The following is a 16,370-nucleotide window of genomic DNA, read 5'->3' on the forward strand; positions in this document are numbered from 1 at the left end:
GGAGAAGGTACAAACTCGTGCAGACAGCACCTGTAGTTCGGATCGAACCCGGGTCTCTGGCGCTGTGAGGCAGCAACTCTACCGCTGCGCCACCGTGCAGCCCTTTAGCAGATATTATTTACTCACGCTCTGCTTTTACAATTGATACATATCACTTTCTTTTGATCTTTTCCTGCTCCCTTTTCAATGCTTCTTCATTTACCATCCAGGGTTCCTCCCTAAGGGGGTAAGTGAGGTGACTAAAGAAGGGTCTCCACCTGAAACATCATCTGTCTGTACGGAGTTTGCACGTTCTCCCCATGACCCGCGTGGGATTTCTCCGGGAGCTCCGGTTTCCTCCTACACTTCAAAGACGTGCAGGTTTGTTGGTTAATTGGCTTGGTATCATTGAAAATTGACCCTAATCTGTGTGGGATAGTGTTAGTGTGCGGGGGTCGCTGGTCGGTGTGGACTATGTGGGCCGAAGGGCCTGTTTCCATGCTGTGTTTCTAAACTAAACTAAACTGAAATGGTGACATTTCGGGTCCGGGCCCAAATAAGAAGGGTCTCATTCTATAACGTCACCTTTCCATGTTCTCCACAGATGCTGCCTGACAATAGACATTAGACAATAGACAATAGGTGCAGGAGTAGAGGCCATTCGGCCCTTCGAGTCAGCACCGCCATTCAATGTGATAATGGCTGATCATCCACAATCATTACCCCGTTCCTGCTTTCTCCCCATATCCCATGACTCCGCTATTTTTATGAGCCCTATCTAGCTCTCTCTTGAAAGCATCCAGAGAACCGGCCTCCACCGCCCTCTGAGGCACAGAATTCCACAGACTCACCACTCTCTGTGAAAAAAAGTGTTTCCTCGTCTCCGTTCTAAATGGCTTAATCCTTACAGTTAAACTGACCCGCTGAGTTACTCCAGCACTCTGTGAAACGTCACCTATCCATGTTCTCCACAGATGCTGCCTGACCCGCTGAGTTACTCCAGCACTCTGTGAAACGCCACCTATCCATGTTCTCCACAGATGCTGCCTGACCCACTGAGTTATGGTGCAGCAGCATCTATGGAGCTAAGGAAATAGGCAACATTTCAGGCCGAAACCCTTCTGGAAATGGGCAACGTTTCGGGCCGAAACCCTTCCGGGTTTCGGCCCGAAACTTTGCCTATTTCCTTAGCTCCATAGATACTGCCTGACCCGCTGAGTTACTCCAGCACTCTGTGTCTATCTTCTGTCTGAATATAGGTCACGGATTATTTCAAATAAGGAGGTTTTGTTTAAATGTCAACTCTTGTGTAAATAATTCCCCAAGGCACAGATGCTGGATCAACAGGGCTAGATGGGCTGATAGGTCTGAGCAGTGAAGGAGCCCAACACTTCACTCTGGCATGTAATAATGATTTAAGCCGTTGAGCTGCCATGTCGAGCAGTTCCACTCAAGTCTGATCCGGAGACGCTCGCTCTCTGTTCCAGCCAGCTTCCCCTACCCACAGTCTCACCAGCTTTCTGCCAAAATGGCAATCCTCCTCAAGTCCATGATCAGTAGCAAAATAAAAGACCTTGGAGGAGGTGGAGGAGGAGGTGGAGGAGGAGGAGGAGGTGGAGGAGGAGAAGAGGACAAGGCAACAGAGGGAGATGGGAAGCCGACTCCACAGAGCACTGGCATGACCAGGGACGAGTTTGAGGAATACCAGCGGCAACTCTTAGAGGAAAAGTGAGTGTGGCAACAGTGGAGGGGAAGAGTGACCCGGGTGGGGACTCAAGCTGGGGTGGACGTTGTTATATCGGAGCATAACAGTACTAAATTCAAAGGTGGATAAAAATGCTGGAGAAACTCAGCGGGACAGGCAGCATCTATGGAGAGAAGGAATAGGCGACGTTTCGGGTCAAGTCCCTTCTTCAGACTGATTGAATAGAGTCCTCGTAGAATTTGCAAATGGTGACTTCTAGCGAGCATTCTATAGAAAGACTATTTAACAGTGAGAAATGAGAATGTATTCAGTTGTAAATATCTGAATCCAAAGTTAAAACACACAGCATTACCTCCCGAGTGTAAGTAGCCGTTATGGGCCATTGTAATGAGCGTTTGTAAACTACTCTCTGACAGATAATAAGATGGAACTGCAGATGCTGGTTTATACCAAAAATAGACACAAAGTGCTGGAGTAACTCAGTGGGTCAGGCAGCATCTGTGGAGAACATGGATAGGTGACGTTTCACAGAGTGCTGGAGTAACTCAGCGGGTCAGGCAGCATCTGTGGAGAACATGGATAGGTGACGTTTCACAGAGTGCTGGAGTAACTCAGTGGGGTCAGGCAGCATCTGTGGCGCTCAGAAAAAAGGCAGCGTTTTGGGTCGAAAGCCGTAATGGAAGCAGTCCGACACGATGCCTATGTCCAGAAGGATTTCGGCCCGAAACGTTGCCTATTTCATTAGCTCCATAGATGCTGCTGCACCATAACTGAGTGGGTCAGGCAGCATCTGTGGAGAACATGGATAGGTGACGTTTCACGGAGTGCTGGAGTAACTCAGCAGGTCAGGATAGGTGACCTATCCATGTTCTCCACAGATGCTGCCTGACCCGCTGAGTTACTCCAGCACTGTGGTTCCCTGTTTCTACATCCCAGCGGCCCGGCGTTTATGAAGTGGCTTCCGAACTGTTCCTTACATTTGAGTGCACAACTCTTGAAAAGCCCCACAAATTTGTGGGATGTATTCAAGAGAGAGTTAGATTTATCTCTTGGGGCTAACGGAATCAAGGGATACGGGGAGAACAGGAACATGGTACCGTGATCAGCCATGATCATATTGAATGGCTGTGCTGGCTCGAAGGGTCGAATGTCCTACTCCTGCACCTATTTTCTATGTTTCTGTTTCTATGTAAGATGTGAGGTTACAATATGTGAGGTTTTCAAGAGAGGGCTAGATAGGGGTCTTAAAAATAGCGGAGTCAGGGGATATGGGGAGAAGGCAGGAACGGGGTACTGATTGGGGATGATCAGCCGTGATCACATTAAACGCTCGAAGGGCCGAATGGCCTACTCCTGCACCTATTGTCTATTGTCTAATATCATTCCTCTACAGTATATAAGAGTTGATTCACTCCAAGGAGTGGAGCCGATACTAATTCTTGTGTAGTTTGTGTTTGCAATGTCAATTATGTTATTTAATCCGGTCAGTGCCACTGCTGAGAGTTCTCGAGTCATGGCCACTAGTGGAAAAACAACTTGCCACTGAACAGGTTATGAGGAGCGACATGTATTTGGGGAAATAAGGTAGTGATTGTGCCAAGAAACTGGGCTAAGTAACTGTCTATTTTCCGGAGTCAGGTAACTAGTGCAATCCAGGATCTGAGGAGCAGCTTAGCGTGAAAGAGCTTTAGCAGGGTTTACCTATGACACTGACCCCACGAGCAACACAGGGAGCAACAACAGATAAAGCCCAGGGTATCACCGCATTACATTAGTTTAGTTTAGAGATACAACGCAGAAACAGGCCCTTAGTCCGCGCCGACCAGCGATCCCCGCACACTAACACTAACACTAACACACACAACACACACACTCACACACTCACTCACACTCACACACACTCACTAACACACACACACACACACACACACACACACACACACACACACACACTAACACACACACACACACACACACACACACACACACACACACACACACACACACACACTACACACACACACACACACACACACACACACACACACACACACACACACACACACACACACACACACACACACACACTACACACTAACACTAACACACACACACACACACACACACACACCAACTCTACCGCTGTGCCACTACGCTGTCATGCACTGAAGAGTCATTTTTATTTTATATCAGTGTCAGCAGGCAACACTGTGATGTAGGGATTCCCCATTTTTGTGCTGTAAACTCTAAACATAGAGGTATCTCATAAAACCACAGAGGTTACATGTAAAGGCCATTTGTACATCTGAAGTGAATGATGTAATCAGTTTTGGTGCACAGTGGAAGCCATTTCAAGGAGCAAGTGTGTAGGAAGGAACTGCAGACGCTGGTATAAACTGAAGATAGGCACAAAGTGCAGGAGTAACTCAGCGGGACAGGCAGCGTCTCTGGAGAGAAGGCATGGGTGACGTTTCGGGTCTCGGGTCTCTCCAGAGATGCTGCCTGTCCCGCTGAGTTACTCTGTCCAGCTTTTTGTGTCGAGGAGCAAGTCTTCATGTTCCCAACCTTGAGTACGAAGCTATGGCTGCCATATCAGGGGTGAAATGCTGCCCGGAGACACAATGTTTTCAATGAGTGCTTTAATTGAGGCCCTGTCTGGCTTTAAGGTGGACCTATGACCCAATTCAAAGAGAGGGGTAATTCTCTGAAAGTCCTTCTTAATGCTTAATCCCTTAACCACCATCGCAGCAACTAATCAGATGGTTACCTATCACTCTGGTGAGTGACGCCTCACTGCTTGCAAATTTGCTTGTGGCCATTCTGCCCACACAGCCTTGATATCCCACATCATGTCATGTATTCTACAGCATATTTGGAGATAGAATCATGGAAGCATGGAAAATAGGTGCAGCAGGAGGCCATTCGGCCCTTCGAGCCATGGCTGATGAACACTAACACTATCCTACACACACTAGGGACAATTATCTTGACATTTACCAAGCCAATTAACCTACAGACCTGCACGTCTTTGGAGTGTGGGAGGAAACCGAAGATCTCGGAGAAAACCCATGCGGTCACGGGGAGAACGTGCAAACTCCGTACAGACAGCGCCTGTAGTCGGGATTGAACCCGGGTCTCCGGAGATGTTCACCATTCAGCCAACATATGACTCCATTGGGATGATGCTGGCAGAATATTATCCCTCACACCAATTCCTAAAATAGTTTGGAAAATAAAACAATGACTAAACCCGCTGGTTGAACTTCATCAGGTTGAACTCACAAACACGACAACCTTTTCACTTCACCTGCAGTAAATGGAGAAAGGTGAAGAAAGGTCCCGGCCTGAAATGTCACCTGTCCATTTCTGCAACAGATGCAGCCTGACCTGCTGAGTTACTCCAGCACTCGCTGTTCTGCTCTTTATCATTGATGCTGGTTGCAGATTAAAAATAACAACAGTTAAAGCAGAATAAATAGAAACGACACAAACTTTGGGATCTGTGATTTAAAATATCACTTTCTTCCTATTGCAGAATAGAACGAGACAACGCATTTACACAGAAGAAGGCAGAGAGGGCTACAATCCGTTTGCACATGAGGGGAAAATATCGTCTACCCCAGGTAAGCACCTGACACAGGTAAGACCCAGTCACAGGTAAGATCCAGTTACAGATGAGGCCCTGTCATAGGTGAGGCCCAGGCACAGGTAAGGATGGGTCACATGGGTAAAGGTGCAACTGGCCAAGAAGAGGAACTGATCCCATTGCCACCTGTCTGAGGCATGAAATGACCCATGTGGCAGGTGAGTGTAATAGAGTCATACAGCATGGATTCAGGCCCTTCGGCCCAACTTGCACAGTAGAGTTGCTGCCTGACGGATCCAGAGACCCAGGTTCAATCCTGACCACGGGTGCCGTCTGTACAGAGTTTGTACGTTCTCCCTGGGACCGCGTGGGGTTTCTCTGGTTGCCCTGGTTTCCTCCCATATTCCATAGACGTGCAGGTTTGGCTTTGGTAAAATTGCAAATTGTTGCTAATGTCTAGGATAGTGGTAGTGTATGGGGTGTATCATTGGTTGGCATGGACTCGATGGGCTGAAGGGCCTATTTCCATGCTGTAACTCTAAAACCTAAAGTGTTTGGTAAATTATGATTATTCCCTTATCATGTATCTATACAGTAAATGGCTCGATTGTGATCATGTGTTGTCTTTCTGCTGACTGGATAGCACGCAACAAAAGCTTTTCACTGTACCTCAGTACACGTGACAATAAACTAAACTGAAAATAAATTAGACTAAACTGATCTTCCATCGATCAATCTTTGGATGGGCAGGGAGGTGGAGGAGGAAGCAGGGAATGGCATGGTGGGTGAACAAGATCTTCATTCCTGTCTTTGTGCCTGACCTAGAATGACAAGGATGAGAGCCAGCTGCAGATGGCAGGAGGTGACGTGGACCTGCCTGAGGATCTGGCCAAGATGATGCAAGAAGATGAAGAGGATGAGGAAGCCAACAACTCCATCCTGGGCAGCATTCAGAACATGGACTTCGACACCTTGAAGGTTAAAGCCCAGGAAACGTTCACTGAGATGAAACAGACGGCGGAGGAGAAATGCTCTGTGATGTAACGTTGGTTTAAGTGGGTCAAAGACTTGCTGAGGGTTCCTCCTCAACGTGAGTGTTGTGATGTGGTCCACTGAAGGTAAAGCACCCCGTAGACGTTGACATTACTTGATGCACTCTTCACATTGTAGTCGCTTAGTCTCCAGTTACTTGAGGAGGATCTACATCGCCACCTCCAAGGACTCAACCTGCCACCTGGCCCATGAACAGGCAAGCATGGTCCTTGCATTGCTCACTAGCTTGGTCTACACCTCTGGCAATGGAAACCCACAAACATCCCATCGGTGCAACATCCAGTGTTATAACGTGGAACGCACTCTCTCTGCAACGGCCTGGTGTTACACTGCCAGATTCTAAAATTGCCCCAGTTACCCAGTTACCCCAATCTGGAGTAGATTGGAAAATGGGACTTGCAACCCATCAGCAACACTGAATGCTCAGCACAAGATGGTTGGTTGCATGGTACACCACACAATGGTGTATTATTCCTCAATCAGTCCCAACAGTCAATGTGAATGGTCATGTCTGATCAGGTGGAGTTTAGTTTTAGTTTAGTGACACAGCACAGAAACAGGTCCATCTACCCATCGAGTCTGTGCCGACCAGCGATCCCCGCACGTTAACACCACTCTACACACTCTAGGGACCGAAGCCAATTAACCCACAAACCTGTACGCCTTTGGAGTGTGGGAGGAAACCTGGGGCACCTGGAGAAAAGCCACGTGGCCACAGGGAGAAGGTACAAACTCCGTACAGACAGCACCCGTAGTCAGGATCAGTACCTGGTGCATTGAGGCAGTAACTCTACCGCTGCGCCACCTTCCCGCCCCTAACGTAACATTATTGACGGCTGCTCCTCACTCAGCGAGAAGCAAAGTGGAAACTAGACCCTGCTCTCTCTGCTCACTCATTCGCCACAGTTTGCATTGCATTGGCCACAAGTAGCACCTGACTGTGCATTTGCTGTGTTTCAATGGGCCCTCGTTGGACATGGACTGCCCATTGAACAGGCAAGCAGGATCCTTGCATTGATATAGGATCTTTGATCGTTACCCAGTCTCAACCCCACACTATTCAAGAGATTCAGTAGCAAAAGGTCTAAGGACTTAGTGTGAGAAATGGTCAGAGAGGAGGAGTGTGTGTGGGGGGGGGGGGTTGTATCCCCCAAGACCCGACATTGACAAAAAAACAAGTTGGTTCAGGGTGCGCTCATGGTTATAGGTTCTAGAGAGTAACCTAGAGTAGGCCATTCTGCCCATCAAATCACCAGAGGTCATAGACTCAGAATTGAAGGAAGAGGAATGTCTTTAGTCGGATAGTGGTGAATATGTGGACTTTGCCACAGGAGGCTGTGTCAGTGGATGTTTTTTAAGGCAGAGATACTGTAGATAGATTCTTGATCAGTACATGTGTCAGGGGTTATGGGGAGAAGGCAAGAGAATGGGGTTAGGAGGGAGAGATAGATCAGCCATGATTGAATGGCGGAGTAGACTTGATGGGTCGAATGGCCTAATTCTGCTCCTATCTCTTATGAACTAATGAACTTATAAGTCTACTCCACCATTCAATCATGGCTGATCTATCTTTCCCTCTATCTCCTGAAGTCCGTGAGACTCCAAACAACAAACGTTCCATCTCGGAGCCAGCACTCGGTCACAACAAGGGGAGGTAAATAAATAACTGGGCAACATTCGGGCAAGGTGATGATGAGCATGGTGTTCACTACAAACCCGCACACCCCAACTCAAGTCTGGAAACCGATCGCACTGACAGCTAGTGTGGATTTGGATTTGTAACCAATCAGAATTGTTTAGCACAGATTAATTGGCAGCAATGTTTAAAATCTCATTTGATTTGTGGGTTTACATTTTGCAACATCCTCCGTGGTGTAAATAATAAAAATAAACAACTTCCTTTCAGCGCTGCGTTTTATTTCCATGGATTCTGTTTGTTCTCCAGAGGGTTGGTACATGTATCATCACCATCTACCCAACTGCTATCTACCTCATTGGTGACCCTTGCACTATCCTTGATCGGACTTTGCTGCCTTCACCTTGCACTAAACATTATTCCCTCATCATGTATCTGTACACTGTGGACGGCTCAATTGTAATCATGAATTGTCTTTCTGTGACTGGCTAGCGTGCAACAAAAGCTCTCCACTGTACCTCGGTACACGTGACAATAAACTAAACTAAACTAAACCATCGAAGGTCAACAAAACTGCTGGATGAACTCAGTGGGTGAGGCAGCATCTATGGAGTGAAGGAATAGGCTGCCTCCTGAACCTGGGTGCTGTCTGTGTGGAGTTTGCATCTTCTCCCTGTGAGGCAGCAGGACTACCCGCTGTGCCACTGTGTGGAGATTAGGATGTGGACACACACAAAATGCTGGAGTAACTCAGCGGGCCATGCACAAAGATGTACACACACACGGGCATGTACACGCACACACACACGCAGACACACACACACACACACACACACACACACACACACACACACACACACACACACACGCACGCACACACACACACACACAGACATGTACACACACACACACACACACACACACGTGCACACACACAGACATGTACACTCACACACACACACACACGCACACACACACACACACACACACATGTACACATGCACACACACACACTCACACTCACACACACACACACACACACACACACACATACACACACGCACACACACGCATACACACACACACACACACACGGACACACACACACACACACCCGCACACATACACAGGCACACACACACACACTGACAGTTGGCACACACCCTGCCATGCACAATCACATGCGCGCAATCCACCCATGCACCACACACACACTGCCATGCACACTCACAAGCGCGCACACACACACACACAGACATGCACAGGCACACACACATACACACACTGCCATGCACACTCACTAGCGCACACACACACACACACAGACAAATGACAAACTTTGCAGTAATATGTTTTGAAGTTGGCAAATCCCCGGCCTCATAATAAATTCCAGCATTATAATCCAATCCATGACCTTACACATTCTGCATGTAATCTTATTTCATTATATTTTATTACCAGCTCCTCAAACATGCAGATTTATTTCAGATCCACCACTGTACATAAAATTAATTGTAAACACATATATTATGTTGTTATTCGATCTATCATTCAGTGATATTCTTAGTTTAAAATACAATCATTCCTAAACATTAATCTGTTATTCCCTCCGTTCCTGGATGAATAATTTGCCTGTGGCTATGGTTCTGGAGGGAAACAACGTTTATGTTAACCTAGGTCCTTCAGTTTTGCTGGTTTATGCGGGGTGAGAGGAATATTCCTATTACAGTAACAAATCTCCCCTTGCTACAGAGCGGATTTAAAATATAATCCACCACTTTACATATAAATTCAATTGTAAACACATAAATTATGTTGTTATTCGATCAATCATTCAGTGATATTCTTAGTTTAAAATACAATTTCACATTCCTAAACATTAATCTGTTATTCCCTCCGTTCAAAGGTTGAATCAATTTGCCTGTGGCTGATGGTTCTGGAGGGAACCGCTGAGGTTTATGTAGAAATTAGGTCCTGCAGATGCTGGTTTATGCGGGGTGAGCTAACGTCTATTCCTGGCCACAGGTGACCTCTGACTCCCCCTTGCTACAGTCAACACCTGAACAGGTAAAATGTGGAAACAAGGAACTGCAGATGTGTGTTTTAAAAAAAAAGGACACAGAGTGCTGGAGTAACTCAGCGGGTCAGGCAGCATCTGTGGAGAACATGGATAGGTGACGTTTCACAGAGTGCTGGAGTAACTCAGCAGGTCAGGCAGCATCTGTGGAGAACATGGATAGGTGACGTTTCACAGAGTGCTGGAGTAACTCAGCGGGTCAGGCAGCATCTCTGGAGAAAAGGAATAGATGGCGTTTTGGGTTGAGACCCATCTTCAGTCAGAAGAAGGGTCCCGACCCGAAACGTCACCTATCCATGTTCTCCAGAGCTGCGGCCTGTCCCGCTGAGTTACTCCAACACTTTGTGTCTTTTCTGTTTGTAAACACACATCTGCAGTTCCTTGTTTGCACATTTCACCTGTTCAGGTGTTGACTGGAGCAAGGGCAAGGTCACCTGTGGCCAGGAGGAATAGACTTGAGCTCATTGGGTGGACAATAAGGACAAGCAGTGATACAAGACAGGAACATAAACAGCAAAACACAAAGTGCTGGAGTAACTCAACGGGTTAGGCAGCATCTATGGAGGGAATGGACAGGCGACATTTTGGTTCAGAACCCTTCATCAGATGGAAATAAGCAACAGGGCACAGATGCAATGGACCAAATTATTAGCATGGACATGGTGGGCTGAATGGCCTGTCTCTGTGCTGAATTACTCTACGATTCCATGGCTGTCATTTCTCAGTGTTCTTGCTTCATGGTTATTAGAGGCGAGGTTTCACAGGCCTGACGTCTATCTGAGCTGAACACAAACTCTCATTCTCAAAAGGCATTGTTTGATTTTGAAAGGAAGAGATGCGAGGAACTAACACGTGCGTTGGTTTAGTGAAGTGTGAAAACGAACGCACACCTTTAGATTCACGGACAGTTTCTTCCCGGCTGTTATCAGGCAACTGAATCATCCAACCACAACCAGAGAGCGGTCCTGAACTATTATCTACCTCATTGGTGACCCTCGGACTATCCTTGATCGGACTTTGCTGGCTTTACCTTGCACTAAACGTTAATCCCTTATCATGTATCTGTACATGGCTCGATTGTAATCATGTCTTGTTTTTCTGCCGACTGGTTAGCACGCAACAAAAGCTTTTCACTGTACATCGGTAGTTTACGTTTTATTTTAGAGATACAGTGCGGAAACAGGCCATTCCGACCAGCGATCCCTGCACACTAACACCGTCCTACATACACTGGGGACAATTTACATTTATACCGAGCCAATTAACCTACATACCTGCACGTCTTTGGAGGGTGGGAGGAAACCTGAGCACCCGGAGAAAACCCACGCAGGTCACGGGGAGAACGTGCAAACTCCGTACCGACAGCACCCGTAGTCGGGATCGAACCCGGGTCTCTGGCGCTGTGAGGCAGCAACTCTACCAATTCCCCTTTAAAACTGATATTTGGCTTCATTCACTCCTGCCCTGTAATCCGTGCTGGCATTTCATTCCTTCGCCAGTAATCCAGCGATAAGAAAAGAGATAATCAGACTGCAAGCCTAGACAATTGTGGCGGTCACTGACATGATGTACTGGGTGGGAGATTAGGGCAGTGTTTGTAGCTACGAATATTACATTGTGTGATGGATAAGCTGTTTAACAAAACTTCATCCACTTACAATAAAAAGTTGATTGATTTTTTTTTTTTTGGGAATGCCAGGAAGGAAAAAGAACTGTCCATAGTGGAAGTTTGTGTTTGACTGCCTGTCCGGGATGAGCTTAAAGATAGCGGAGTCTTAAAGATAGCAGAGTCAGGGGATATGGGGAGAAGGCAGGAACGGGGTACTGATTGGGGATGATCAGCCATGATCACATTGAATGGCGATCAGATTGAATGGTGGACGGGCCGAATGGCCTACTCCTGCACCTATTGTCCATTTATTTAGCTAATGACCAGAGAGCGGTCCTGAACTACTATCTACCTCTTTGGTGACCCTTGGACTATCCTTGATCGGACTTTGCTGGCTTTACCTTGCACTAAACGTTATTCCCTTATCATGTATCTGTATGCTGTGGACAGCTCGATTGTAATCATGTATTGTCTTTCCGCTGACTGGTTAGCGCGCAAGAATGCTTTTCACTGTACCTCGGTACATGTGACAATAAGCTAAACTGAAACTGATTTGTCAGTCTATTTACAGAGTGTGAATTGTGGAAATACTGTGGGCTTGACAGTCTCTGTACGATACAGACAACATGCCTGATTGTATCTCCGTGATCAGTTGACAGTGGAGAAATCGGACTGACTGTCCCTGCTACAGGCTATCAAATGCCTGACTGTCAGTGCCCTGTGTGAGATGTATAGGGGTTGTCTGCCTGTCTGGGGGGGGGGGGGGGGGGCTGTGATGGGGGGAGTTGTTATGGGGGAGTTGTGATGAGTGTGACTGTCCCTCCGTCGTGTGTAGGATGTGGGGGTGTGAGTGAGGCATGGAGAAGTGTCAGACTGACTCTCTCCACAGTGACGTGGCCATGTGTCTGTTTGACTCTATTTGGTATGTGTGTGATGTGTGGCTGTGACTACATTGTTCCTCTTTAATGGCGAGGATGTGTAAAGTGGCCTTGTCTGCACCTCCCTGGGGTTTGGCAGAGCTGCTCCTCTCTAACAAACTGAGAGGAGGTGAGTGGATTCGAGGAAAGAATATGGGTTCGGGGAAAGGTAACGGATTGGATTTCAACGCAGGAACGGTTCCTTGGTTTTGAGGCTTTAGTAATGAAAGGGTTAAAACAGAAGTCTCGATCTGAGCCCAGCAACAGTGCAAGGAGGAGGAAACAAATTAGACTGAAGTACTTAGAGCTTATGAGGGATTGAAGGAAAAGATTAAGCAGACCCCTGACCATCCACTAACCAGAGATGTGACAAGTTGCAGTGTGATTAGCTGAAAGTATTTCACATTGCTTGCCTTTGAATCATAACTTTAAAAAATCAAGTTAATTCCCTGACACTTTGGGTCGGGACCCTTCTTCAGACTGATTGTCTAAGCCTGAGGCATCAGTCTGAAGAAAGGTCTCGAACGGAAACATCATCATTCCATTTTCTCCAGAGATGCTGCCTGGCCCGCTGAGTTACTCCAGCATTTTGTGTCTATCTTTGGTGTAAATCGTTCTCCAAACTGACTCAAAGTCTTTCACTCAGTTCAGTTTAGTTTATTGTCACGTGTACCGAGGTACAGTGAAAAGCTTTTGTTGCGTGCTAACCAGTCAGCGGAAAGACAATACATGATTACAACCAATCCATTCACAGTGTACAGATACACGATCAGGGAATAACGTTGGTTGCAAGGTAAAGGCAGAAAAATCCGATCAAGAATAATCCGAGGGTCACCAACGAGATTGGCAACAAGGAGAAACAAGGAGTGGCTTCAGTCACCAAAATCAGCAGCGTATCTATGTCACTGAACACTTCCATAAGATAGAAACATAGAAGCATAGAAATTAGGTGCAGGAGTAGGCCATTCGGCCCTTCGAGCCTGCACCGCCATTCAATATGATCATGGCTGATCATCTAACTCAGTATCCCATCCCTGCCTTCTCTCCATACCCTCTGATCCCCTTAACCACAAGGGCCACATCTAACTCCCTCTTAAATATAGCCAATGAACTGTGGCCTCAACTACCCTCTGTGGCAGTGAGTACCAGAGATTCACCACTCTCTGTGTGAAAAAAAGTTCTTCTCATAGCTCATAAGCTAGGATACTGTCCAATTCACCTCTGCTCCATTGCGAACATTGGACTCTGTCTCTGGAACTGGTGCTCTACAATGCTGGGAACTATGTACTCTCAATCAATCAATCAACGACTTTATTGTCATTCAAAAATTCACCAACAAATGCTGAACGAAATTTCGTTGCATCTGGCTCACCGTGCAACATAAAATAATAAAAGGATAAAATAGATAAAACGCTAAAATAGATAATAGTGGCGGCACATTGTATGGAATTCAAGAGTCTGATGGGTCGGGGGCAGAAGCTGGCCGTTCTGCTCCTTATACTGCGATACCTTTTGCCCGAGGGTAACAGAGTGAGTCCATGATGGAAGGTATACAAAAATGCTGGAGAAACTCAGCGGGTGCAGCAGCATCTATGGAGCGAAGGAAATAGGTGACGTTTCGGGCCGAAACCCTTCTTCAGACCATGATGGAGTTGTGTGGGGTCTTTTATAATACTGCTGGCCTTAGAATAGCAACGCTTGCACGCAATGTCCTGGACTCTGCACTCTGTATCTACTGTCTATCCATATCTCTATATTCTGCTTTCTGCGTCTTCACCTTTGCTCCATCTACTGTACTTGAGTCCGACTTGGTTATATTGATCTGTGCGATATCTATAGTTATCTATGGTAGCTCCATACTAAAGGTAAAAAATAATCAATTAGACAGGTACATGGAAGGACAGGTTTAGAGTGATATGGGCCAAACCATATAACCATATAACAATTACAGCACGGAAACAGGCCATCTCGGCCCTACAAGTCCGTGCCGAACAATTTTTTTTCCCTTAGCCCCATCTGCCTGCACTCATACCATAACCCTCCATTCCCTTCTCATCCATATGCCTATCCAATTTATTTTTAAATGATACCAACGAACCTGCCTCCACCACTTCCACTGTAAGCTCATTCTACACCGCTACCACTCTCTGAGTAAAGAAGTTCCCCCTCATGTTACCCCTAAACTTCTGTCCCTTAATTCTGAAGTCATGTCCTCAAAACGCAGGCAGGTGGGGCTAGAGTAGATGGGACATGTTGGTCGGGGTGGGCAAGTTGGGTCAAAGAGCCTGTTTCCACACTGTATGACACTTATGACTCCATGACTCGATCTAATCTGTTGAGGTGTATCATGTGTTTTTGTGACTGTGAATCTATCGTGTCGTATCGTATCGTCTAACATGCACAACATAGCTTTTCCTTGGTACTCCTGACAATAATAAACCCAACACAATCTTGTCAACGACAGAACAGGCACAAACCAAGAGCGATGCAGGAAATATAGAACCATATTCCCATATTTGTCTATGATACAGCGGGAGGCCACTTCAGCCCATCGAGTCCATGCTGGCTCACAGAGTAATCATGTTTCTTCATAATTCTCCCTGTAATATCATCTCCCCATATTTCCATTGACATTTCTTTAAGAATTATTGGCAAACATTAACTCTCCTCAATTTTATTTTGATTTAAATATATGTTACACATTTGCAATTTGCCGTTTTTTTTTATTTCCACAAACAGTGCCCAGTGTCCAGTGTCCAGTGTGTGTGCCTGAAACAGAGCTTACACACTGAGGGGAGGGGGAGGGGTGGGGGGGGAAGAGGGGAGGGGGGGACGGGGAGGGGGAGGGGGGTGGAGAGCGGGAGGGGGGAGAGGAGAGAAGGGGAGGGGTGGAGAGCGGAGGAGGTGGGGGGAAGAGAGGGGGGAGAAGGGGGGGTGGAGAGGGGAGGGGGAAGGGGGGGGAATAGGGGGAGGGTGAGAAGGGGAGAGGGAGAAGGGGGGTGGGAGGGGGGGAGGGAAGGGGTGGAGAGAGGGGGGGGGGGGTCTCACGTGGTTCCATGAGCTGACACAGCGTATTCAAGTGTTGGCAGATTTTACAGTTAATAGGATCACTGCAGCTTATGTTGTCATCTGATAAACATAAGCGGATTGACATGTACGTTGCTCCTTCTTAACCAATTTGCCTTCAATTAGTGTAATTAAGAAACTAGTAAAGCAGTATTGTATTAATATTGTACAGTGATGAATCTATTAAATCTCCTCGGCCACACAAACCAATTTACCACTCACTTCAATGAAAACTAAAAGGCAATTATATTAATTTAATAAGTGGTGCTTGAGTTAAGGAGGTTATTCATCTTGTGCAGGCAGGTGGTGCCACAACTGGAGGGATGGGATTGGTTTAGCAGCGCATGTTATCAGTAGCAAGGGGCCCTTGGAGAGCGACTTCAATTGGAAAGGCCCCTCACCCCCTCATTGTTCCTCCCCGTCCACTGAGCTGCAAATTTATGGTTGGTTACAGATCTGGAAGTGCTCGCTGCTCCTCAGTGCAAACTTCTTCTTCAAGTCAAGTCAAGAGAGTTTATTGTCATGTGTCCCAGATAGGACAATGACATTCCTGCTTGCATCGACTCTAGGTGTCTGCCAGCTAAACAAGCGCTGGGAATATCAGAGTTCCCACCGCAGAGTTCACTGGTTCAATGGTTATTTTTAATACCACGTGGACCAAGGCACAGCGAACATTTTTTTTTTTTTGCATACAGGTCAGTAAGATTATTGCCAATCATAAGTACAATCCCCGATTAAGTAC

The 16,370-nt window shown here is 46.7% G+C and overlaps 1 protein-coding gene across 2 annotated transcripts; it reads left to right on the top strand.

Moving 5' to 3' along the window:
• Window positions 1-1,507: 1,507 nt before the first annotated feature.
• LOC129710975 (complexin-4-like) lies at window positions 1,508-8,250 on the top strand. 2 transcript variants are annotated; one of them, XM_055658308.1, is made up of 4 exons: window positions 1,508-1,574; window positions 1,608-1,707; window positions 5,220-5,307; window positions 6,096-8,250. In XM_055658308.1, the coding sequence occupies exons 1-4, from the start codon at window positions 1,508-1,510 to the stop codon at window positions 6,312-6,314; spliced, it is 474 nt and encodes a 157-aa protein (XP_055514283.1). In that variant the 3' UTR covers window positions 6,315-8,250. The 2 variants fall into 2 exon arrangements, with proteins under 2 accessions (XP_055514283.1, XP_055514282.1); XM_055658307.1 differs by having other exon boundaries at window positions 1,508-1,707.
• The last annotated feature ends 8,120 nt before the right edge of the window (window positions 8,251-16,370 follow it).

Source organism: Leucoraja erinacea, chromosome 29, assembly GCF_028641065.1.
Source record: "Leucoraja erinacea ecotype New England chromosome 29, Leri_hhj_1, whole genome shotgun sequence".
Classification (NCBI taxonomy): domain Eukaryota; kingdom Metazoa; phylum Chordata; class Chondrichthyes; order Rajiformes; family Rajidae; genus Leucoraja; species Leucoraja erinaceus.

Coding starts and splice junctions, on each gene's coding strand:
- LOC129710975 (XM_055658307.1), top strand. CDS start 1,508: ATGGCAATCCTCCTCAAGTCCATGATCAGTAGCAAAATAAAAGACCTT. Junction 1,708..5,219: donor CGGCAACTCTTAGAGGAAAA/GTGAGTGTGGCA, acceptor TTCCTATTGCAG/AATAGAACGAGACAACGCAT. Junction 5,308..6,095: donor GAAAATATCGTCTACCCCAG/GTAAGCACCTGA, acceptor TGCCTGACCTAG/AATGACAAGGATGAGAGCCA.